Here is a 26,626-nt window from a genome sequence, read left to right on the forward strand (position 1 = left end):
GAGAAGAGGAGAATGGAGCAATGATGAAGAGAGGCAGCAGCAAGCATAGAGAGAGACACAGAGGTACGCCGGGGGAAGGCCCACGGCTACGTAATGCCTGAGAGGGAAGGAGATTGTGAATTCGGGAAAGCCAGCAAGTTGCAAAACTGCTCACAGACCAAAAACCAAGAGCTGGACGTGCAATAGGACAGTTATTCTAAAGTCCAACTAAGTGCTTCATAAAACCATACATCCGAGGCAGTACATAAGCTCCACTCTTAGTATAAGGCTGTATCACCTGAGAATGTGATAGCATGGACAGAGCAACCAGGCTCATTTTAGGAGGGAGAGAGGACTGTAGCTTGGTACAAAGAAATGGTAGCATACATATGGTCCAAGGAAACACTGAAACACTATGTATTGTAAAAATAAAAGGGTTTATTTTAAATACAAGTGGACCAAGATAATTCTTGGGTAAGCAGGGTTCGAAATTCAGGGGAGCTGGGAGCTATTCATCCCCTGCTTGTAGCCTAGAAGAGCGTGGTTAGCTTTCAACTAAAAGCCATCATGAACTACTTTTGGCTCCCCAGGCCAAATGATGCCGAACAAACACACCTATGTTTATTTAACTCAATGCATTTGAAATAATGTATACATAAACATTAGGACATATTTATACAGAATAATGGATCATAATTGGACAAAATGTGTTTGCATCTCATGCATACCCAGGAGCTGCTTTTTGAGCACCCTTATCCAATCTCAGCCCCTGGGTAAATACTATAACATCATATAAACCCAATCATAAAAAACAACTAAATACCTATGGTATGCAAACCAAGGTGTAACCTTCTTTAGAGGAGCAAGAAGCAAGTCAGGTGAGTCAAACCTAAGGTTATACATTCAGGATAGTAATATACCATTCATGGGGAATAAAACCAGGTTAGATATACATTTAGAATACCAGCAGTATTTTCAAGGATAGTAGACCCCCTCAGTCATTCAGTGACACTCAGTTATGGAATTGCATAATAAACGAACCCTGTTACAAGTATAAACCTTGCAACATTAATTTTAAGAACTCTGTTCAGAGCTAGTAAAACAGCGCATATACTTTCTGGAGAGGCCTTAAGCTACTCTACGATAGGTATGAAGGCACAATAACTATTTTAGAATGCACTAAGCAAATTAGGGGAAGCAAAACCCAGTTACACTTTAAGACACAATGGCCCCAATTCATGTTACGTTTTCCAATGGGGTTTTGCAGTTCTAAAACGCTTCTGTGAATTAGGCCCACTGTATCTTAAGGCAAGTAATTGACCTAGTGGTACATAACTATCCGCTGCCTAATCGCCAATTATAGCCAGTATACTTTTTAAAGTGTATGATCGTTTTTGAGGCAAGCAGGAACTTTATGTAACTAATTTAGAATAGCACCAAAGCAATTCAGGAAAGCACAACCCAGGGTTACAAGTTTAGAAGAGCAGCAGCTAATCGTGAGTAGGATAAGACAAGTATTAACTTCCAGACTATTTTTCAATCTGAATAAAGCAGACCAGGGAAAGTAAAACCCTATAATACACTTTAAGAATGACAATGTTATTCAAGGTAGGTAACCCCTATTGGTAAGACTTCACACCCATTCAGTTAACCAATGATAAAGACAGTACCAACTTAAATAACTTTTTAGAGTTGGAGGAACACTATTCAAAGTTAGTAAAGCAATGTCCATGCTTTTTAGAGGGGCAGAATGCAGCTCAAATGTAAACATAAACTGAAGACACTTTGTAACTTCATAATTCACAGAGCTACAGTTACCCCACTAATTCTTTCAGCAAGTAAATACTTTTACATTTGTTAGAATCCTTTTCCTATACAATCCTACCCTAATCTCTTGCACAAGTTCTCTCAGAGGCAGAAGAGGGACCCTGGTGGTCTAGGTGCCAGCTGTAGGCAGGTTGAGATAGGGTTCAGTTGCAGGAACATCAAAGTCCCAGATGATATCTTATTTAACAAGTAAGTATTCACTTTCAGGGTTAAAGTGTTCAGGGAGTTCACAGAAGGTTCCCTATGTGCATTCCAGCATTAGGCCTGGGCAAGTGGCATGGGTAAACATCACCCACCTAGCCTCACAGGATGTACACCAGACTTAAAGTAATACCCAACCCCACACAGTACCTCAGGAAGAAAGAAAAGCTTCTGGGTGGATGCCTTTAGGATGGAGCAGCACAGGATCCCTGGATTCTTGGTCTGGAGATGAAAGAACTGGACGGGAATGTGTAGCAGCAGTCAGAGGAGGCTTCCAGCAAAGGACTCTTCATGGATTCTCATGGCTCTGTGGATTTGGCACCTTTTTACAGCAGCCAGATAAAGAATGAAATTGCTGGTCAGATTCTCTTCACTCTCTCGGGCCTGCACTCCGGTGAGGGGACTTCAGGAATTCAAATCATGTCTCTGGACATACAGGAGGAGGCCATTGTTACGCTCACCTGGACCCCACAGGGGTGTCGATCGGACCCGGACAGCTGCGGTCTCCTTCAACGTGATGCATAGTGCAGAGATGACTGTCTGGACTGGCCCGCCTAGTCTTGTCTGCTGGACCCGAAGAAGTATTTTCCTGGAAGTGGAGACAGGGATTAAACACCTGTGGGTTTTAGTGATGGCCTCCCAACTGTTCTCACTCTCCCCCACTAATCACCTCCAATATCCCCTTAGTAACCTCACCTTATGTTCGTAAAAGATGAGCTCTCCATCCTGCGTGTCTTGCAGGGGCGCGTAGATATCAGTTACTTCACTGGTTTGAAGGCGTTGGGAGAGTTCCGGTAAGTATTGACTCTGAAGTCCCTGGCGGGATTGGTAAGTATCAAGTTCAAAGAGTTCAATGTGCCCGATGTTCACCCTTGTCCCCTTCCTTAAGTTGCAACTGAGTTTGTGAGAAGAAGGTCTCGTAGCAGCAGCTGGCGTTCAGGTAAGAGTCTGTTACCCAACGCTGTCCGGTAACTATTGCATGCGTTACCGTGTTGTTTTTCTCCCTCTTTACAGATGCGGTATAGGAAAATGTGGAGAGTTATGGAATAATACCGCCGGTGGTAAATCAGTTAAGTCTATGGTGGTAAGAGGTTGCATTTGTTGATTCCCTTGTGTCCCCTAGGTGCCGGATTAGGGCGAAGAAATGATGGACAGTGCCGGATCGAAAGATGCAGTGAGAGATGTCGAGTATGGCGCCGTGCTGGAGCTGGCGAAGCGACGTGTGCAGGACTGATGTACTTTCCAGGTCCGGGGATGAAATGGTTCCGGAATTAGGTGAGGAATTTGAAATAAGTTTGTTTTCTAACCTTGTCCTTTTCCTCTTCTTTATTCTAGGAGCTCCGGATTCGAGGCAGGTGTGGCAGAAGACTGGATGCTGGCTGCAGGCACGGTGAGCGTCACGCTGCTGGATGCAGAATAACGCGAAGCATGTGCTACTGTTCGGGTGCGGTTTAAATAGCCTCCAAAGTAGTTCCAGGTAAGAAGTTCCCTAGAGCCACGCCCAAGTAAAAAATAGTCCCTGTAACAAAATAGTCCCATCCAGGCTTCATGTAGGCTTGGACTATTTTGCAGCATGGTCTGCATCAGGTAAGTAAAGTCTATGAGCCTGGCGCCTATGGCGCCAGGACTGAACCCAGACAGCCCCTAGCCGGGGCTGCTGAGGTTTAAACAAATGTCTGGATGCCTGCTCCCGGAGCGGAGGGCCTTGGTCCTGATGCCCAGGGGTAGGCATCATGACAGCCATCAGAGGCAGGTGAAAGACAAAGGGCTGCAAAGTTTTGGACTCCTCCCTCACTTCCTGCCTTCTCAGACACTCGGAGCCTGGGCAGGGAATACAAAGGATTCCTGCCGAAGACAAAGCTTCCACTGAGGTTGTTCCCGTCTAGAATGGCAGGGGAAGAACTCAAACAACAAGGATACTAACAAATGATTAAAAAGTAGAAACCCACCATTCTAGCAGAATGATGGCCCTTCTGTGTATTACTGAGGCTGATTGAACAGCCGGTGAGTAATAAGACTAAAATGTCACCAAGGTAAGCCACCATCCATTCACGTAAACTTGCAGTTGTAACAAAAATGATACAGGTAAGTAAGCAAGCAAGCAAATACATTGTATCCACAGCACTCCACATAAGGTGGGGTGTGCCGGTTCACTATATTATAATAATAATGTTGACAATACAGGAGAATCATTTTACTTAAAACATTATCAAGCATATCATAGGTGTAGAAAGCGACAACTTATAAATCATTAGGGGTGTGCAAGGGGGGGGAGGAGGAAGGGGAGAGAGATGGGGGATTGGTTAGGGCTTAGTGGATTAAGAAGGTGGTGTGGCAGTCCTCGTGGGGGTTGTCATGTCCTCCTCTGCCATTAAGTACGCTCTGAGGGGGGCCCATAGGTCTTTGGGTCTCGAGGTGGGTTGCACTCCTCGAACGTACGTTTCTCCACATTCTCGTGTGCTGACCAGGTCTCGCATCCAGCTCCGGTGTGTTGGGGGGCATACGGGGGGGGGGTTCGATTTCCATTTCCTGAGGATGGTCCGTTTTGCTACTGCACCTCCCACAGCAAACAGCCTGCGTGTCTTGACGTTGCCTTACCTATATCTCCCAGTAGGTATTTTAACGGGTGCCCATAATGTTTGTGTTTAAGATAGAGTTCATTGTCATTGCCACTTTGTTCCAGAATTGATTGGTGGACATTCCCAGTACATGTGCAGAGATGTAGCGTCGATTGTGCCGCATTTGGGACATGCCTGTTTGGTGGGGTCAAGATTTGCTTGGGAGTGATGTGTAGTTGATTCAGGATTTTGAATTGAATAAGTCTAAAGTTTGTGCAGAGGGAGATGTTGTTAGTGTAACTGCAATAGTTTGTCCAAAGCTGCTCTTCTATCTGGATGTTCAAGTCTTTTTCCCCCCATTTAGTTATTATGTCGTTTAAATAGCCTCCAAATTCCTCCCCAGTCCCACCCGAGTAAAAAAAAAAAAGTCCCTAGGTAAAGTAGTCCCTTCCAAGCCTCTTTGGGCTTGGAGCTCTTGCAGCATGGTCTGCATCAGGTAAGTTTTAATCTATGAGCCTTGCGCCTATGGCGCTAGGACTGACTCAATATGACTGCACCCAAATAGCCCCTAGCAGGGGTTGTTGGGCTGGCTTGGGATAACTTGATGCCTGCTGCTTCCGGGGTTGCTGGACTTGGTCTGGGTCCCCGGGGGTAGGCATCATGACACAGGGTTTGTGTTGGCCCTTTGGTGTGTTGGTGGTTGTGGCCGGAGGCTTTATGGAGGGGGGGGGGGGAGGGTTCACGTTTATCTTTGTTGCAGGATTTATTGATATGCACTGCAGTCTATGGGGCTCTGCAGAGGCAGAGGTGCAGGTTGTTTTTTGCCTTTGCTGCAGTTGATGTGCGCGTGGTGCACCTGTAGCTTGTGGTGGTGTTGAGGGTTGGTTCGCCCAGCGTGTTTTCAGAAGTGATTTCACACTGCCGTACAGAGCGTGAGTCCGGTATAATGGGTGTGCCCCCTTACTTGTTTTTATGGTCCACGGGGTATGTCCAGTGTTGAAAGTTTGGCGGCGTTATTTGCAGTGGCCCCCTTATGTTTTGGTAAAGTTTGTGAGCAGTGGGGGGGGAGGGGCCGCAGTCCTTGGCTTGTGGTGTCGACTTCCCCCACCCATGTACCTTTGTGGTTGCTGCCGGAGCTCGAAGAAGTTCCTGACCGCCGCCGGGGAGCAGAGTGACTCAAGCGCAGGTAACAAACTTGGTCCGGCACTAGAGGCTTGCTTCAGCCCGGGGAGGTGTTGCTGCTGGGGCTTCAGTGTGAGGTGGTCCCCGCCGCCCAGTAGGTCTCTCTGCAGGCGGGGGTGGGCTGTTGCGGCTCTCATGTCGCATGTGAGGCGTGTTGCAGCCGCAGCGGGGACCGAAGGCTCGCGCTCGCGGCTGCTAGGCACCTCGCAGGGGCTCGGGAAGGATTTTTGGCGCAAAGGCGCGCAGCGGCAATGCAGGGCTCCTGGGTTTACAGGCAGAGTTTCTTCTCCTTCTGGCTCTGAAATTAGCCCCGGTTGTGCAGAGAATGCTTATGTAGCGTCCGGCACTCGTATTATCGTCAGCAGCCTCGTCTTCCAGGGTATTTTTGAATCAGGATTTTGGTAGCCGCAGATCTCGCAGATCAGGCGGCCATCTTACTCCAAAATACTAGGTGAGCGGGGAAAAAGATTCCCCTTCACCTAGGGACAAGGAAAAATAATCACCAAGTCCAAGCAAAACGCTCTGGGGTTTACACAGGTCAGGAAGATGGATCACTGAAATGAATATCTTACCTAACAAGCACAAAGAGCTTGTGGTGGACTGGTGCCCCAGAAACTATGCCGAAACCACTACACGGTTGGAACCACGTAACCTCCCGGTATCTGAAACACCGGACAGCATCCAAAAGGAAGATAGAGTACGAAGCAGTGATGGGATAAAGGAGGCCGGACAAGTGGAGAAGAACAATCCCGAAAAGGAGAGAAACCCTGGTGAAGTTCTCACTGAGAGCATCGGGTAACTGGGAAAACGGGAGAATGAGAATCGTTATGGGACTACTCATACTCGTCCCAGTCAAAAGACTAACATTAGAAGCAAGAGAACTGAGTGAGAATCGTCGTAGGACTACTAACTCCAGATAAGAGTATTCCTCTGAAAGCGAGAGAAGTGGATGAAATAGGAATATGCATACTCATCCCAGTCAAATCCAAGAAAGCATAATCAAGAAAGAGAGCAAAGATATAAGAGAAAAGGACAAACTCATTTGTCCAAAGACGCACTCAATAGAAGGAACCAAGGTTGTTAATTACGAAGAAACAAGAGTCTCAAGAGAGAATCATAAAGGTTGGATAACATTACCCTGGGAAAAGGGAAGAATAACTGTAATAAAAGGACAAAAGGAACAAACAAACCAATGGAAACCATTAACAAGGGAGAAGATAGCAATCGAAAGTCAAAGGGAACTCCTTTTGAGAAGAATCAGAAGGATAATAAAGTGTTAAAAGAACTGTACAAACTCATCAAAAGTCACAAGAGACTAACTGAAAATAAGCTATTGAACAGAGGTTTGCGAGAAGCAAAACCCAGGGGATGGGAGTCATTCTCCAGTCTTCAGTTATTAAGATAACGGTAGGGTCAGTTAGGCTTAGTTTGGACAGATTCTTTTAAGACATTCACTGGCGACCGACTAGCACCGTAGCTAGTTTGTTAGGTAGAGAACACCCAAAAGAAGTAGGGAGAGCGAGCCATTCATCCTTCCCTTTAATACACACTTGAAATGTCTTATAAGAGTCTGCGTCCTTCTTCTGACCCGCCACAGAATACAGAGGCTAAAGTGATATGGTCAAGATCACATTTTAGTGCAAGGGGGAAGCCAGGCTTGGAATCAATACTTTCTGGTTCAAAGGTCTTCAGTTTAGCCAATACATGACACCCCTCCTTTCATAGCAAGTCTTTTTGGCAACGTATTGTGGTGAGTCAGAAGAAGGACAGACTCACTAAAGGGCATGATACCAAGTGTTTTATTAAGATAAAAGGAGAATGCCCGTCTTCCCATAACACTATGGGAGTTCCCTACCTATGTTACTAACTAAGGTGCTCATCAGTCAGTCATAAAATGCCAAAAAGAAATAGGACCGCTGCCCAAAACTATCCTTACAGAGCATACCACTATGAAAAAAAACGAACTCAAGATAGGAGAATGACTCCCTTCTCCTGAGGGTACTTCTAATACCAGTCTTCAATACCAACAGTCATTCTTGACTTCACGGAACAGAATTCTTCTTTTCCTTGACTGGGTTCTTGGACTCTCTTTAATACATAATACGCAAATAGTCTCTTGTGACTTCTCGCATTAAGGGGTTTAGTTCCTTAATTGGGTTAACGGGTTCCCTCTCCTCTTTGTAGATCCTTCTCGTGGATCTGAATTATTCTCCTTTCTTAGTTGAAGCTCTCTGAGCCTTGTTGTACTTTACTTGCACTGTGATTCCATTGCTTACTTTCAGTAGGATCAGTTTTATCTCTGGTTTGCTCTTCAACACTATATTTACTTTGTATAATGTGTCGAATTCCTTCCCCCCTTTTCCCAGGGTATTCTGGTCTTATTTTCACTTCTCTCATTATTCACTTGTTCAACAGTTCTTTCTCTAGAATCACAATATTTGAATCTTCTTTGGTTCACATTTAACTCATTTGCTACAGGAACAAAGTAACTGTACAATATAATAATCTCCCTCCTGTTCTGCCCGTCACCTTCGCTTTGATCAGAGAATTCTTCCGTGGAAGCCCTTTTTCTGTTCACCGCTTGCCGACACCTTCTCCCTGGCATCTCTCTCACTGTGCTTTCTCATGTCTCCTTCATAGTGTCCCGGTCTCCTCTCGACTTCTCGGGTTTGGTGGTATTGGCAAAGCTGTTTGGACCCTTGGTGCACCACAAACTCCCTCTTGTGGTCTCGCACCACCTCTTATTGGGCTCCTGCCTTTGTGCTTTCTCACATTTTGGGTACACCGCAACTCCAGCGTACCGTTCTGTGATGCTGAGCGAGTTCGGAACTTGTGGGCTTCTGGATTTCCTTCTTAATTGGAGCCTCCCCCGGCTTGTGTACATGTTTCTCTCGCGTCTCTCTCTGAGTGCAGCTTTATCCATGAACTCTTCTCACTGAATGGGACCTTCTGATTTAAAAAGACATGATTTGTTTCCATACAAGTACCTACAATATCTAGGTGTTTCTTCGTCGTAGTCCTGATAATTCAATGGATTTAGCATATTTAAACATTTCATGTAGGCCACAATGTGTGGCCTGAAGGAATTCCTCACGGAAACAAAGTCCTTGTGTCTCCTGGTGAGATGCCACTTGCCTCTAACCTTAGAGAGGTTATTGCGGAGCAGGCTCACCTCCCTAGCCACACAGGAAGGGGCACTGCCTTTGGGAGTAAGGACGAATGCCCCTCTATCCTCACAGTACCCATTAAAGCACTTCTTTTCTCCCCTATTCTACCTTCCTCTCGTAATTCCTTACCTCTTTTGTGGTTAGTGAAAAATTAAGGGACGGCAGGATGTTCATATTGGAGCATGGATGTAAGGAGGTGCTTTAGGGCTAGCGAGCTCTGACTAAGTGGTGGTGTGGTAGGGTGGGATTTGACTGGAGCATGCAGCTTCAATAGTCCATGCCCCAGACAAGATTTTGAAGTGGGTATTTTTTTAAGTTACGAGTAAAAATGTATGTCCAATTCCCAATAGGAGTACTTTATAAGCGAGTAAAAATGTTGACATAGAAAACAGAAATGTTTTTGCAATAATTATTTCTTTGCACCTAGTTATTCATACACATTAAAAGATACTGGTTTACTTCTTCCAATCTGGTAGTAATAATAATAGTTTCTTCCTGTGGTACTATATGCACCACTGGTCCAAACATATCCATGGAACTATGTGGGTGAAAGCAGGAGCACAAGATCCTACATGTCTGGTTCCTATTTCTTGTTGGGAGTATTCGCCTATTTTTAGCGAGTAAAAAAAGTGGTTGATACAGCCCTTATTTGTAGGGCTGAGAATAGTAACGTGCCTGCGTTGGGTGAGGGCAGGGATCTGAACACTGACCCTTTGGAGGTTTTTTAATATGCCTCCCATGATCACTCACCATGGACTATGCTGGCTGAGCGAGTGGTAGTCAAAAACATTTGGAGCACCAAAAGTTGCAGGTCCCTGTGCTACGGGGGAGGACTGGGAAGGGGAACTTGGTGTGGAGTGTGTCTTGGAATGCGTCTGTGAGGTTAAGTTGGTAGGGTGAATAGTGAGGGGATGAGCATGTGGGATTGTTGATGGAGAGTGGGAATGTGCTTTTAAGGAGTGTGTGAGGACATTGTTTCAGAAAGAGGGCAAGGGCCGCCTACACTAGCTCTACAATGAGCTGTCTGATTAACATGTATTGATTATCCAAGATTATGACTAATCTAGTATGATCGAAGTACTGATAAAGCAGTATTATCAAAACTATTTCTCTGCCTGCTCTCATTACTGCCAGTCATCATTACAGCAACTCATCCATCAGTGTATCAGTATTGCTAACCCTGACTGCTGGTTATTATCGCCAATGATTTCCAAAGTAAATACTGCTTACCCCTTATCTGCTGAGAGTATTTTAAATCACGTCACCATTACTGCTCCATAAGGGGCAGTGGGGTGTGTTTTAAGACCCAATACCATGAGAAAAATGTGCTTGAATCTTGGTGTGGCAACCCCGCTTAAATATCGTGATCTCTAGTTTGGTGAGCCCATACGCTGTCTCAAAGTGGGAAATACTTTAGTTACCCATAGTTTCTGAGAAAGGTTTTCTTTGGCAGAAGATTTTGCAGTGTTGGTGTGTAAAACTAAACGGCTATAGGGTGCTGCAGAAAAGGTGTCTCAATAAGTACTTCTGCATGTGGGTCACACTCTAAAACGGGTTTTCAGTTTCCTTGTTAATTTCCAGACTAGTCATACAAGACGTTTGTGGGCAACTTGATTAGGCCAAATAGTCCAAGATTCAGTTTTGGGGGGGGGGGGTGAAATTAATGGTGTATATCCTGGAGAAAAGCTGCAAGCCTATGGAACCTCTCCAGACCAAGGATGTGGGAGTTTGTTTTTTTAAAAATATTTTTATTAAGTTTTAACCAAATTGGGTTACAGCAGTAAAACATCATCAAACACCCCTAAAGTGTCCCCCACTCCTCCCCCCCCGACCGGGTATTGTGCGGATTGTCCTTCTCATGGAAGTCTCTTATACCTTTCACAGAAAGAGGTCTAATATCCTTATTTTATGTGGGCATCACTGTTCTTTGTAGTCTGCTTGGAGGTATTCCAAGACCGGGCGCCAGTCGTTTCTGAATTTTTCATGTATTCCTTGGATGTTGTAGGTAAGCAGTTCCAGGGCCAAATGTGTCCATACCCTTCTCGTCCAATCGACTGTAAGTGGAGGGGATTTTTGTTTCCAATGGTATGCCATTTCCAGCCATGCCCCGATGAGAAGACCCATGAAGCACCTTTTCTGTGCGACGGTCATTTGTTTGTCCCTGGGGTCCCATAGTCCCTCTAGCCACACTTCTATTCGTGCCGCCCCTGGGAACATTTTCCCCATTTGGTCTTTGATCTCATCCCAGTAAAGTCTCAATTTAGGGCAGTCCCACCATACATGCCTCCAATCACCCTTTCCGCCACACTCTCTCCAACAGCTGTCTGTGGAGTTTGGGTACACTTTGTGCAGTCTCTCCGGGGGTGTAGTGCCACTGTAACATCACTTTCGTCCACATTTCTCTGGATTGGATCGCTCTCGCAAGTTTTGGAATCATGCACCATAAATATTCCCATCGTTCCCTAGGGAGTGCATAGCCCAAGGATTTCTCCCACCGTTTCATGTATTGCCAAGTGGTTGGTACGGCTTGTGCGCTTATATATTTGTATGTATTGTTTGTGCGTTTAGATATTTGTATGTATTGGAGACAAATGTACGCGTACCTGTGTGTGTCATAAAGTACGTCTCAAAGGCGGTCAGATCTCTAGATGCTGCTTCTTTCATATGGGGTGTGCTTAGCCAATGATGTAATTGTTCATATTTGAAACGGTCTTTAGAAGTTAAGTTCAATAGAGTTGTGCAGTCTTCAAATGACCTGACCTGGTGCTCCAGTTGCATGTCTCCGACCATTTTACAACCAGCCTCCTCCCATTTCCAATATGCTCTCCTTTCCATTCCCCGTGGAAATATTGGGTTCCCAAACAGTGGCATAAACGGGGTTGGGTCCTTTGTTAAGGTTTCTTTTTTGTGGCGCCGTCCCAAACCCCCAGTGCCGCCCTCATTATCTCACTGATGTGTGTATTGACATGTCTATTTTTTATTTATCCACAGGAGGCGTCTGGTGGAGGTTGTTGCGACTGCCCTGCCTTGCTCCTCCTAGATTTTTTCTCCACTTCCCGTAATCCACTCCTTCTAAACCCAAAGCTGTGCGGCCTCATAGTATTTCTTGAAGTGAGGAAGGGCACACCCCCCCTCCCCTCTATGTGCCGTCAGGACCGCGGTTGAGATTCTTTAGGTTTTGCCCCGCTACACATAGTGTGTCACCATTTTCCTGAGAGACTTAAAGAACGCGGAGGGAAGCCTAATCGGAAGGGCTTGGAATATATACATACATTAGTTTTGGGAGTACCGTCATTTTTTTACGGCTGCTATTCTGCCCCACCAGGATGTCATCAGCAGGTTCCACCTAAGGAGGTCACTTCTGAGTTTAGCTAAAAGCTGTGGGTAATTGTGTGCATACAATTGGTCCATTCTTCCCATTAGAGTGATTCCCAGGTCTCTGATTCTGGTAGTCACCATTTTTAATTGGAGCCCCTGTGCTGCTGCTCGTATTTCATCCTTGTCCCTGGCCAGAATCAGAATTTCGTTTTTTTGCCCATTTATTTTGAGCCCGGAGATCTCTCCAAAAGCTTCTATCACATCCATTAAATGCGGGAGGGATTTCCCCGGGTCCCCCAGTGCCACCAGCATATCGGCTACATATGCTATCGCTTTGTGCGTCCGTCCCGCCATATCTATGCCCTTTATGTCTAAGGTTTCTCTTATTTTCCCCAGTAGGGGGTCTAGATATATTGCGTATGGGGGGAGGGGAGGAGGAAGAGCGGGCAGCCCTGTTTCGTCCCCCTTTCTAATTGCACGGTTTCCGAAAGGCCTCCATTCACTGCTACCCTTATGGACGGAGAGTTATAGTTCGCTCTAATCATATCTATGTATCCTTTCCCCATCCCCATTTTCTCAAGGACCCGGAAAAGGAATGACCACTCTACTCGGTAGAAAGCCTTCTCCGCGTCTAGGGCTACCAAAGCGGCTGATGACTTTTATCCCAATTTTTTCCACCAAGTGTTTTACTCTCCCTATGTTGTCATGGGTTTGCCTATTAGGAGCGAACCCGGATTGGTCTTGGTGGATCAATTTGGGGAGGAGGGGGGCCAGTCTGTTAGCTAAGATTTTTGTATACAATTTCGCGTCTAGGTTTATTAAAGCTATTGGCCGATACGCTGTGGGAAGTAGTTCCTCTTTCCTTTTTTTGTGGAACACAAGCACTTTTGCCTCATTCATAGTTTGGGTCACGTTCCCCTTCTCTTTGAATGTGTTAAATAAAGCTGCGAGTGGTGGGGCCAGAATGTCCTTATAGGTTTTATAGAAAAGTGCTGTATATCCGTCCAGGCCCGGGGCTTTATTTTTCGGGAGGGATTGAATTGCTGCATATACCTCTTCTATGGCGATATCCTTATCCAAAGTATGTTTCTCAGCCTCCGTTAGCGACAGGACGCTGTACTCCTGCTAGAAAGGCTTCTTGCTGGTTCCCTCTCGGATGACCCGAAGAATAAAGTTTCTGATAATATCTTTGAAATATGCTGCGTATGTCTGTGGTTTGGGTCTTTAGTTGGCCTGTCTCATCTTTCAATGCCTTTATTGTCTGGGCTTGCTGCTTGCCCTTTAGCTGTCTCGCTAAAAGTTTGTCAGCCTTATTCGCCTTCACATAATACCAATGTTGGGTTCGGAGGAGAGCACTCTCTGCTTTTTTGGTACGGAGTGTTTCTAGTTGCCCTTGGACATGTCTAAGAGATTGCATTAGTTTCCTAGTTAAGGTCTTTATCATTTCTGCTTGGATCGCGCCTATTTTTGCCTCTAGTTCTTACTCCCATTGGCGATTCATTTTCTCTCTCTGGGATTTAAGCGCGATAAGGTGACCCCTTGTTACCGCCTTTAGGGCATCCCACAATGTTCCCTTATTTGTGTCGGGGAGGTCCTTTTCTGTTAGATATTCTATGAGGTTTTCTCTAAGAGTCTGTCCCAGCACCTGGTCTCGAACGATGTCCTCTGGAAGGCGCCAGGCCCATAGCCGAGGATAATTCCTAACCCAATCAATGGAAGCCCACATAGGGGCATGCCTAGAAGTTCCACCGATACCCACAGATAGTCTATTCTTGTGGCCGTGTTGTGGACATGCGAGAAGTAAGTATAGCTCTTCAGAATCCCATTCAGATTGTGCCACATGTCTACCAGCCCCAAATCTGTCATTTACTGCTTGAGTGTTTTAGAAGGGGTGCCCTGGGCGTGCTAATTATATCCTGATCTGTCCAGTGAAGAATCCCAGGCCAAATTACAATCCCCTCCCAGCACAATGTCCCCTGTTGCTTGGAGTTTTAGTTTGGCTAGTGCATCCCTTAAGAAGCCTTCCTGCCCTGAGTTGGGGGCATAGACGGTGGCTATTGTCAGGGGCCTGGCATCTATCGTTATAGTCCCTATCAAGAATCTTCCTTGTTTATCTCCCCAGGTGTGCTTTATTTGCGCATGCAGGGAGTCTCGAATCGCTATTAGTACCCCTGCTTTTTCCTCTTGTGCATTCGCCTGTTGGATTAGATTGAACCCTTTGAAGCGCACCTTATGTTTGTCTTGTGCTCTTACGTGAGTCTCTTGAAGCATTACAATATCATAGGCTCCCTGTCTGAGGAGCTGCTCCACCTTTTTCCGTTTGACTGGATAATTTAGGCCCCTAACATTGTATGCGAGTATTTTCATCCCCATCCCTTTGTCTGAACAAGGATTTTCCCATTTAGGCCCCCCCCCCTTTAGTGAAGTCGGACTTTCCCCCGGTTATCCCCTATTTCCCCTACCTGAAGTCGCGCGATCCCCAACTGGCACGGTCCCTTCCTCCTCCACCCCGCATGGCATGATTCCCTACGGTCGCTCAGGCGTATTGCCCTGTGCGTTACGCCCTCTGAAATTCTCAGGGATAACTTTGAAGGGAGTTCTAAATCCTTCCCCATGACTTCCGTGACTACCGGGTCCTTCCCCCACCCTTCCCCCTCCCGGCACCTGTTAGTGGACTCTCTGCTTCTCTCCTATTTCTGTCGATGTGCATTGCTCTCGTCACGATCGCGGGCGTCTGCTTCGGCTTTCTGTAGGCACCCTGTTTATCATTTTTTCCTGCTAGGGCGTCTCACTCTTCTGTTGGTCGACTGCCATTTCCCACTTGTTTCTTCCGGAAGTGGGGGCCGTTCCACTAGCCTGTGGGAACTCATCTTCCTGCTCTGGAATGTTCAGGAGTCTCAGACCTTCGTCCTTGGACGTTATCCTTTTTGGCATCCCTTCCCATGTAAACAGCAGGCCGAAGGGGAATGCCCACATATCTGATTTGGTGAGTGGTCAGTTCCTTCGTAACCTGAGACATGTCTCTTCTTTTCTGGAGTGTAGACTGAGCCAAATCCTGAAACAGAAGGATGTCCTCCCCATTCATCCTTATGTGGTCTAATGCCCTTGCTTTTATGAGGATCTGTTCCTTTTGGGTATACCTGGAGAGGGCCACCAGAACGTCTCTCGGGCGGGCGCTTTGCGCTGTTGTTCTCTTTGGACCCACCCTGTGGATCTTTGTCCTCGACATATTTTTTATTCTTATATTAGATCTTCGCGATCTGTTTTCTAGATCCTCATATTGGAGTTCCAAGTTGTGCGTTAGACGGACCAGATGCTCTTGGGTTTCGGCCACTTGTTGCGTCTCCTCTTCCATGTTCTGGACGACCCTCTCCAGGGTATCTGTTCTATCGCCTAGCTCAGCCACGTCCTTCAGTTCCTGCAAGGTCGATTTGAACTAATTCCATGTGCGTATTCCTTGTGTCCAAAAATTGCATCTGGAACTCCCAGAACCACGACCTCAAATTTTGTGGCCATCTCGTCGGAGGGGGGGAGTCCATATGCCGATCGCTTTTTTTGGCCTTTATGTGGTTTTGCTTTTTCTGTGATCGCTTTTTCTGTGATCCCTTTGTCTCCTCGCAAGAGGTGTACCAGGTTCTGATCTTGTTCTGTTGCTGGGCCGGTATACTTGTCTGAACTTGCTTCCCTCTAGACCTTGACATTTGTGCCTGTGCTCTGGACTCTCTCTGGTTAGTTCTGTTATTCTACTGCTCGATGTTCTGCCCTGAACCTCTGCCGCTTATTTTGTCTCGGGTGGGCGGGTGAGGGACGTCTGCATCAGCCCCGTTTATCTTCTCCACCACCTCGGGATTGCGGATCCCCTGCTGTTCCCCTCTAAGGGGTTTAAATCACTTGTGCCCCCCCCCCCCGCTGTGGCGTCTCTTTGCAGTGATATTTCACCTCTCTGGCGAAATGGGTCTCCCCACCCTGTGTTGAGTTGCCTGTATGCCCCAACGGGAGGAACAGTCTCTGTTGGGGGGACCGGTCACGAGAATCCCACTTCAGTGTCCCCTGCTGGCCGGGGGTCCGCAGTGGGGCTGATATTCTGGGATGGAGGCAAGACCTAGTGGTATCTTGTCGGTTTGTGCACCTGTATTCCTATGCAAGGGCCTTCTCCCAGCAGTCCCCCCTCCGTGGTGGTGTATCTCCGATTTAGATGCGTTCGGTTCTGCCTCCCTACCGAGGCTCAGGCCACCGGCACTTATATCGCCGCCACCTCCCAGGGCCATATCCCTGCTTCCGCGGTCCGGGGCGGGTAGTCTTTCGCTTTTTTCGGCCCGGGGGGGGGGGTGGGGTCTCACCTTGTATGCTGGGACGGATGCCTACTGCTGCTTCTCCCGGGGGCTGTGGAGTCTTGTTGGGCCGCAGGTTAATCCGCCCCTCGGCTTCTCCGGCTACGCATCGCCAGGGGGCTCTCCTCGCCGTTCCTTCTCCCCGCCGGAATGCACTTCTTAATTCGCCGCCGCTGCCTCGATGACGAGGGTTCCTGCTGACTGGGGACGCTGGGGTTCCTGGTGTCGGTGGTGTGCTCTGATGGGCGAATCTCCCCAGATCCCACTCTATTCTCCTGGAGCTTGCGGTACGCGAGGCGTGGGTGCCGCCGCCATTTCCCGTGCGGTTCCTGTTCCTACGCGGAGGCACCGCGGGTCGGTCAGTCTGCAGTGGATTCCTTTGTTACATTATGGAAGAGCCGCATATGCTGGTCGCGGGGCATAATGAGTCCGCTTTGGTCGTTAGCGTCTGTTGCCGGGCCGAGAGGGGAGACAGAGCTCAGCTCACAAACGTCCTCCCTCCACGGCGGCCATCTTGAAGTCCGTTTGGTGAAAACTTAAAAGGGGAAGAAAAGACCTTAAGCTGACCAAGAGTGGCAATTCCAGGACTGGGAAAGGGCCTTTAAAATGAGCTCCTTGTTCAGTTTTAAGAGGGGTTTACACATTGACAATAGCCAAGTAATACAAGGTCTAATTCATTAAGGAAACTAGTTATGGCCTCATGCACGAATGTACAGAGAATTGGTACAATACCCAGATGTTGGGATAATGGCAATGATGATGGGTGGTATAACTGTAGTATTGAGGGCATGGAAGATATGAGACGTTTTGCTTGTTGCTACAAAATACATACATTTGAGGCGGCAGTGGGCAAGACCAATACTCCTGAAACATTTATTCCCAGTCACTTAGCAATTTTATAGAGTAGAGCATTGAGGTAAATGTGCACGAGCAGTTTCAATGAAGACGCTATGCTATAATGGGGTTAGTTCAAGCCCGTTTAAAATGCCTTATTTTAGTTTTGAATGGATTTTAAAAATCAGTGTATGCTTTGTAGATTGTACAAGTCTGAAGAAAGCTGCCCTACCTTTCCTCGCAGCTTGATAGTTCTTTAACGAGGGAGACGTAGGTCAAAACACAGTATGTTCAAGTCAGAAAAAGTACAGGTCAAACCATGCATTCAAACAGCTTTACCAAGTAATTAGCCAACTCCAGTCATTGTTCTCCTGCCACTGACATACAATACGGGAAAATAGAAAAAGATGTTCTCCCCCCCAACCCTCCGCATGCGACAAGAAAAAAAAAAAAAAAAAAAAAAATCAACAATAGCATGCTAGCAATCTACTCACGCCAGTGCCAATAGGTGCCATGTTAATGCCTAAACGTGCTGCTCAATCACGGGGCGACAAAACAAAAACACTTGCCAAATAAATAACTCTGCTACTAGAGAGTGCACTACAAGAGAAATGCTTTTAACAAATGAATTGGTTCAAAAGAGTGTGCTGTTCCGATTCTAAAGCAACCTTAATTGAATAGAACCTGCGCCCAACATCTCACACTAGAAAGAACTTTGCTTGGTAAGACCATAAATCAGAAGGAGATTGAGAGTACCTGGCCAGACGATTATTTTTCCATTTTGTTTAAATGGTTAACCCTTAATATTAGGGGAATTTACTTTGCTTGGACATTACATGGCTTATTTCACATCACTTTTGACCTCAGCTAACCTATACAAATGAGTGTCAATGGTACGTTAAGCACCCTGGACTCCTTGCTCCCTAAAAAAACAGAATGAAGCCATTATGATACCTGCCAAACCATTGACTTATCGACAGTGACAAAAACATTAAGCACACTCCGTCGCATAAATGGTTGCCTTTAAATCCTGAGCATACTATTGGGCTGTAGGGACATTAATTTAGAAATATATTTCCACACAAACAAATGGTATGTTCCATAGACTGTAGAAGACTACTTGTGACTTTGTTGAATCTATTGTCTTTTCTGGTGGCGAGCGCTTAATACCCAGAGATTTCTAAGCACGGTCCTGGGAATCGAAGCTGTGGTGCTCCGTGTCATCTTGCTTCCAAGGCGAGCACCTTGCCCCTGAGCTATCCTCCCAGGACAATGAATGCAAATGAAATATTGATGCAAGTGGCGACTAAGGAGAATGTTGAATGTATAGCCCCACCACTATACACAAGGGGGTTGGTAACGCAGATGTGTCTGTATATTCATAAACAAAGTAAAATAAGATACAGCAGGCCTGCTGTTGCCCAAGGAGCACATAGCATCTGTGGTAGCACGCTTGTCAGTTCCCACTACAGCTCCTGCTGCCTGCGCTTTCTCCCTTCACCCGTACCACCTGTGCACAAGCAACTTGAGACATGGAAGTCTTCGCACTGGCCCCTACTTCGCCTGGCAGTCTTCACTTGGGGTGCTTGTGGCATACACACCCCGGAGATTTCAAGGACTCTGCACTGTTGCTATGCTCCACAGCACATGCCACTCTTGGCATACTGACTCAGGCAGTGGTCGAAGTGTACGAAAAGAAGTAGTGGAACTATGTTCCCTGCTGGCCTGCACCCACTCCTCAAGACCCGCATCGCCACGCCCCCTCCCACACACAATACACATCCCCAAACACGTGCACCTGCTGTTTAAGGAAACGTTCATTGCAGTGCACTGAAAGTGCAAGTGTCAAATTCTTCCTACACTTTTATTTTAAAACAAAACCATTCCGGAACTGTTTCTTTTTAAAATAAAAGTATAGGAGCCGTGAAAAGGTAATTAGAGGAGCACCGCTCCCGCTCACTTCGACCACAGGACTCGGGGTGCGACTACTTCCAGCCAGTCCCCATCAGCCAATCCGTAGACCAACTATTTCCGGCATGGGCAACAGGCCCAGAAGGGGAAGGGCTGCCAGAGCTCTACCACCGCCAAGAGTCATCTTTCTTTTTTTAAGATAAAACAAAAAGCCCTGGCCAGACTGCCAACATTAACATACATCAAAGGTCCTTCAACGACAGGAATCTCTGGAGGCAAGATGACCAAAGACAACCCATTCTTCTGTTCCAGGGGACGAGGGAGGGGTAGAGGCTGGAGGCAACCAGAACGCCAGCAACAGCAGAACACAGGGGAGACCAATGATACAGAAAACTTGTACAATAGAGATAGTACCCGCAGTAGGCAAGAGACTAGCGCAATGCGTAGAACACTAGTACGCTTCATCTTCGGGCATCTGGGTTACGAACACAGTTCAAGGGATTCCAATAGATTTCCATTCAAACCATTTCAGACATGATGGGCAAACGTGTTAGTACAGAGTACAGCGGACAAAGATCTACTGGACACAGAAGTAAATGCCTTAATAAAGAACGGAGCCATAACACAAGTTTCAGAGCAGTCAGACAGCTTTGTAAGCAATATGTTTTTGGTCAAGAAAAACACAAGCTGAGACCAGTTGTACATCTAAAGGAACTGAACAGCTTCATATTGTACTGACACTTCAAGATGCAGGGTATTCACCTCCTGAGGGACTAATTACAACGGAACAATTGGTTGGTAAGAATAGATCTCGGGGATGCTTACCGGACAATTCCAATAGCTACGGAAAAGAGGAAATATCTAACATTCAGATGGAAGGGACAAGTGTGGGGATTCACATGTCTACCATTCGGACTAGCATCAGCCCCATGGTGTTTCACAAAGTTGATGAAACCTGTAGTGATGTATTTAAGAGAACAAGGGATACGTATGATTGTGTATTTAGACAACATCTGCATAATGTGTCAAGTCAGAGACGATCAAGCAACAGGTGAACATCACCATACATCTGCTAGAGCTTCTGGGTTTTCTGGTCAACTGGGAGAAGTCACTTCTGACTCCAGACAAATCCATGGAGTTTTTGGGACTCTTGGTGAACACCCCACGGGGTACCACAAGTCTATCGGCTCACAAGGTAAACATAATGAAAGAGATCAAGAGTGCTAACACAACGGAAAGGTTGTTGATTCGGGGAATGGCCAAACTAGTGGGACGATTAGAATAGTCAATACAAGTGATATTCCCAGGCCCACTCCATTACAGAGCCCTCCAGAGATTAAAGATATAACATCTCAGGAGTGGTGCCTCTTACGAACAGAGAGTACCTCTATCTCAAGAGGTAAAATAGGAAATGCACTGGTGGCTACAGCATATGGAGGAATTGAACGGGAGAGTGATATTTGGCTCATCCCCGGACCCAATAATAAGAGTCAGATGCCAGCAGATGGGGCTGAGGAGCCAGTGAGGAAATATGATGACTGGAGGGAGATGGTCGAGGAAAGAACTGGATATGCATATCAACTGTCTGGAGTTTCTAGCAGGCTCGTTCGGAGTAAAATGCTGGACACAGACAAGCCACAATATTGCATTCTCCTCAAAATGGACAATGTGTCTGCGGTGAGATATATAAACAGGTTAGGAGGAACGAGATCCAATCGGATCCAACGAAAGAGTTCTGGCACTTATGCCTACAGAGAAGGATTTCAGTGACGGTAGAATACCTGCTGGGAAGTCTGAACGAAGTAGCAGATTGGAATTCCAGATTCCTAAGGTATCACAGCGAATGGAAGCTGGATGGGACAGTATTCCAAACACTGCGGGCAAGCCAGGGAGCCTTTCAGAGGGACCTATTTGTAGCGAGACTGAACAGACAGATTGCTCGATTTTTCAGCTGGAGACCGGACCCCGAAGCAGGTGCTTTCCTGCAAGTATGGGGCACAGAAATAGAATATGCCATCCTGCCATTCTCAATGATAGCGAGAACTCTGGCACGGGTGAGGAGAAAAAGGGCATTGTTACTATTGGTGACTCCAGCATGGAGGGGACACGCATGGTTCCCAGATCTGCTGGAAATGTCATACGACAACCAGATCGCACTACCGACGAGCAGATCGATCATTCGGGACCCGACAGGAAACAACCATCCTCTAGAGGAGTCAGGCAGCCTCAACCTCATTGCATGGGCGATATCAGGGAGCCTAAGCTAGGCCTGTACTATCAAACGAGGCTGAGCACATCATTGAGAAATCCTGGGCACCAGAAAGGTATACAGCTCTGCATGGTCAAAGTGGCATAGCTGTAAAATATGGAGAGGAGTGTTAAATTCAACTAGAACAGATGTAGTACATGTAGCAAACTGTTTTAGAAAAATAGCAGCGCATGGTAGAGCATACATGACCATCAATAACGCTAGATCTGCGATATCAGCGAGATACATGCATTTAGTAGGACGAACAATAGGGGAACACACCTTGATATGCAGATTACTCAAAGGTATCAGACTGACGAGACCACCCAAGGGCAAAATACGACCAATAACGGGATGTAGACACGAGTATTGAAGTTGTTCACAACATGGCCAGATAACCAGGATCTATCCAGGAAGGAATTATCAGCCAAGGTGACAATGCTATTATGCTTACTGTCATGCAAACGGGTATTTGACATAATAGAGTGAGAGTTTGATAGGAAGACATTTACACCCACGAGTGACATTCTATATATCTAGACAAACTAAAACACTGTAGATTATGCATCATTCACTGGACAACCGAAATTATGTCCAGTACGGTGCATACAGACGTATATAAATAAAACAAATTAGATGCCACCTGCAGGGGTATTCCAGTTGCTCATTGCGCTGAGGAGAGCTTTTGGGGCAGGAGCACCAGCCACTTTAGCAAGATGGATGAGATGGGTGATGAGCCAAGTGGGTATTGACATTAGGCGCACACTCAGCGAGAGGAGCTATGGCCTCCAAAGCGTTTAGTGTAGAAACACGACTGGAGGATATATTGAAAGCAGCAGATTGGACAAATGAGTCCACATTCAAAACGTTCTATTTCAAACCAGTCGAAAAGGTAACATTGTTGGTCGTAAGCAAGATTCAAACAAGCATAAACCGAGCCTCCGGGTCTTGACATATAATTCAGATTTTCAACACATTCTTTTAAGAAAGTCATAATTCTATTAAAGACACCCATTCTAAACGTGAAAATGTATAATATATCATGATTATGAGGCAAGTGATGTATTTTGTCATGCAACACGATTTCCCAGCCCAGGTGACCAGGAACCTAAAATGTTAATTAATTGCAGGTTACATGGGAGATAGCAAGCAGACAGGAACAAGAGAATAAGGATGAGATTATTACAGGTTTTACCGGTTGGGATGCAAAATTGGACGATCAGCGAAAGAAACAGGAGGATATTAAGATGGTGGACAGATTTACAGAGGTGTTGAGACTTTTGGAGGAATAAGATCACATGATTTTGAGGCCCAATAACAAGAGAACTACTAAAGACTATTTTACATGGAGCATGTAGTGTTTCACTTGATTGTTCTACTAAGGTTATTGTAATGCTGCTCAGGTTGGGTAAAGATAAGCATAATCCTTCCCCTCTGTGAATTTCTTAAACAAATGTGTTAAAAATCTGAATTTTGGCAAAAACTCTGCCGCATTTGGTGGATTTCATGTTAAATGTTGTGGGCTCTCAAGTACAGATCGGCAACTTTTATGTTCCTCAAGGACCAGGTACGGGGATAATTAGAAGTACTTTCATGACAAATAAATGTGTATGCTTACACTTCGTTATGAATTTAAATACAGCTGTTAAATTCTTAATTGAAACCAAGTTTATATACCACCTCAGAAGGTACCATTCAGCCGTTGATACACCCCTCATGCACTTGAGAAACATCATCTGGTGGCACAGACTACGGGTGTCGCGGTATTAGTTTTATGACGGTACAATAACCTTCTTGCGAAATGACGGTATATCATGGTTATCGCGGTACAGCAGGTGGAGTTAACTACTCTTAACAAATATTTTCTAAAAGGTCACAAATTGTCAGATTTATCATCACAAACAAAACCAGGCACCCAGAATTGGGCTTTTCAACATACTTTCCACTGAAATGCCACCCCTTGCTTCCACCAAACACACGTGTGGAGAATAGGAGTGGGGGGGGGGGAGCCCTGCTGCGACTGGCAAAGCAAACTGAATAGCTTCTCTTATGTGGTCATTTAGGCTTTTAGCTCCCCCACTGGCTACTGGTGAAGATGAACATGTTGGCATCTTGATAACCTGCATTCCACAGATCAATGGATTCCGATGGTAGTATACGCTTGTGCGCACACACACATGCACACGCACACTCTTTAAGTTACAGCCTTTAGTTTACTTGCGGGCCAAAAGGTGTTCAGTAATCACAGACATGTTACCCTTTGGTATGGCAGCAGGGAATACCCACAGAGAGGAGTACATTTCGCAGTGTGACATATGTAAATTCAGAGAGGAGTACATTTCGCAGTGTGACTTATATGTAAATTCAAAGATAGAACCAGGGAAATCCCCCATTCTCATATGTTTAGAAAACAATATCCATTATAAATATATAAACCCCAAAGCCGCCAACCCAAAGTAAACCCTTTTGCTTCTTGGCACTGTATTTACTCTTCCTATTGCTGACATATTGATTTTGTGTTAGGCACGTGTGGTTTATGGAATAGCATTAAAAACTGCTCCAATTGAAACTACTTGGCAGACAGCACATCCAACAGTGCAAGACCAAGACTGCACAGCACTTGCTTACTGCAGCCTTTCCAAATCAGATTGAAAAGCACACTTAACGGTATGAACGGTATACCGGTATAAACAATGTGACGGTTATTATTGTTCAATTAAGTGGTTCACGGTATCTTTAACGGTATACTGTAATACCGTTACATCCCTAGCACAGACGCGTGTTTTTTTATTTGCATGTAGGGGTCAAGATCTTCCAGTGACACTAGAAGAGTAGCAATACGGGCCTGTGTATCTAGCGGCACAAGGTGTCCAGTGAAACAGGGGTTTGCGTGCCAGGTTGCACAAAGTCTTCACTGTAGGTTTGCTTTTCTGTGTGCTGTATAGCACTTAGTTTGCACATTAGTTCAACGGTCGGTTTGTATTTTGGGTAGTTCTGCACTTTCTTTTGGTTTGATATACATCACAGCTGAAGCAGGAACACTGGCCTAATGATTTGGCATAAGGTCCGGCCTAACCATTTAACAGCCATGGAAGCAGATGTCGCAGAGCACAACCGACGAGCTGTGGTATGCCGGCCAGGCCTCAGAGATGGGCATCCATATCCCTCCCTCTTCGAGAACGTACACAGTTCTGAAGCTGCTGGCTGAAGTCCCAAGGTCGATAAGAGCCTCCCTTGAAAAGACAATCTGAAGTTACAAAATGTTTTCTCTCTCTGTTCTTGCGATTTGTACATAAGGATGAGCCAGAACTGGCAGGGGGCAGAGTGGAATGTAGCCCTCTAGAGCCTGATGTGTGTTAGCATTACAGCGCTTTTACACCCAACTTCGGCTTTGTGTATTATTTGTGTTCGAGTGCTGAGAGCCTGGAATGCCTGAGACAGTGTGAGGGAGCTGGATGAGCGTGTAACATACAGGCAGTCGTGGGTGCACTGGTTTTATTTTCCGTTGGATATTTGACGGATGCCATTGATGATAGGCCATGGGCCACAGTGGAACACCACTCACAGGAATGTAGTATTTGATGGATGCGGGGCTGGTCGGCATACCCGGCCTGCCAGCATCCACTTGGAATGGTGCCTGGCCCCTGTTGATTATAGCGCTAAATGCTTGGCGTTTTTGGTGCCTGGTGTTCACCCAGTTGCATGTGTGTGTATGTATTAGTCAGTGTGACAGCATTGAACGCTGTGTGGAAGGGAAATGTATTTGCGTAGATGTCTGCCAGTAATGGTTGAATGCCTCTCTTGACCTGCTGGCCTATGCATGCTAATGGACGTTGATGCGAGTCTGCGAGTGGCAGCTGTGGAGAACGTTGATGAAATTTTGATGCGCAAATATTCTAAATGTACACGTTGGGGGCCTGGGCTTGAACGCATGGGGGTGGTCGCTGGGTAGTCTCTACTTTACAGAGTTCATGAGTAATTGGATTTGTATATAGTACACATAATAAATCTGCCCACATTTCTCTAAAGCGCTCACTGCTGGTCTGTGTCTTGGCACCATGTAACCTCTTTAAATTACAACAAAGAAACGGTCAGCTGGAATACGTTTGTCTACGTTTCACTATGATGGTCTGCATCATTCTGTGATGGGCAACACAAGGAGGTGCCTGCCCCTGTCAGCTGAGAGCGCCAGCAGGGACTCACCCGTCTTTGCGCTTGGCCTTGAACACATGCCCGTAGGTGCCTCTTCCCACTTTGCAGCCCTCGTACTCGAACAGGTCTTCCACCCGCTCCCGCTCAGCAGTCAGCTTCACTTTGAAGTCATAGTCCATGATTGCAGAGACTGGGAGACCACGTCGGTCACTCTAGCCTCGCCTCCGTAACAGCATGTACCTGCGAGGGTTTTAAAGGGGGTAGGGGGGAGGAGGGTCAGCACTGACTCCGTCTCTGATCGCTGCATATACACACACAACCACAGCCGGTAAGTTGCAGTGCGGCGCTGACGCCAATTTGTCGTGCAGCGCCAGCTTTACGTTCGCCTTTTTTGTGTCCTCTTTCTATCTCCTTGACGCCGTACTTGCGGTTCAGAAGATGAACACGGAGACCCAACAATACAAAACACCAGAATAATATAATCGAATGCAGCTGCCATCTTGGAATTGCTGTTCTCATTCAGCACAGGAGGACACCCAGCAGTAAACACACACATACATAGACATGTTTCGTAGTGTGATCTTAAATTATGACGGCTGTCTAAAGTGAAAAATGTGTCACGTTTATGAAACTTTAAGAAATAAACAATTCAATTTAAATATTATATAGATAATATGCAGAACACTTAGTCATTTATTGAATATACAAATACAGAGGTTTGGGGTCTTCTGCTTGTTTGTCTTTATCAGATTACATGGAACTGTGGGTCCAGACCGTAGGATTCCATTGTTAACTAATCACGCAGTTTAGGGTGACCACTTTGCACGTTGTAGGCATTCACCACAACCAGGGTCGGCCCAAGAATTTGTGGGGGCTCTTGGGAAAAAATGTGCGTCTCCTAATTTGCATATGTATTAG

General features: G+C 46.1%; 1 protein-coding gene across 1 annotated transcript in view; it reads right to left on the minus strand.

Moving 5' to 3' along the window:
* CDK8 (cyclin dependent kinase 8) overlaps positions 1-26,122 on the minus strand; it is a 679,675-nt gene extending 653,553 nt beyond the window's left edge. Inside the window, exon 1 of the mRNA XM_069639174.1 lies at positions 25,760-26,122. Within this exon, the coding sequence (XP_069495275.1) occupies positions 25,760-25,887 (128 nt within the window). The 5' untranslated portion in view covers positions 25,888-26,122. The remainder of the gene's footprint in view (positions 1-25,759) is intronic.
* Between the last annotated feature and the right edge of the window lie 504 nt (positions 26,123-26,626).

The sequence above is a fragment of the Ambystoma mexicanum genome, chromosome 7q (assembly GCF_040938575.1).
Source record: "Ambystoma mexicanum isolate Mex_15411 chromosome 7q, UKY_AmexF1_1, whole genome shotgun sequence".
Classification (NCBI taxonomy): Eukaryota; Metazoa; Chordata; class Amphibia; order Caudata; family Ambystomatidae; genus Ambystoma; species Ambystoma mexicanum.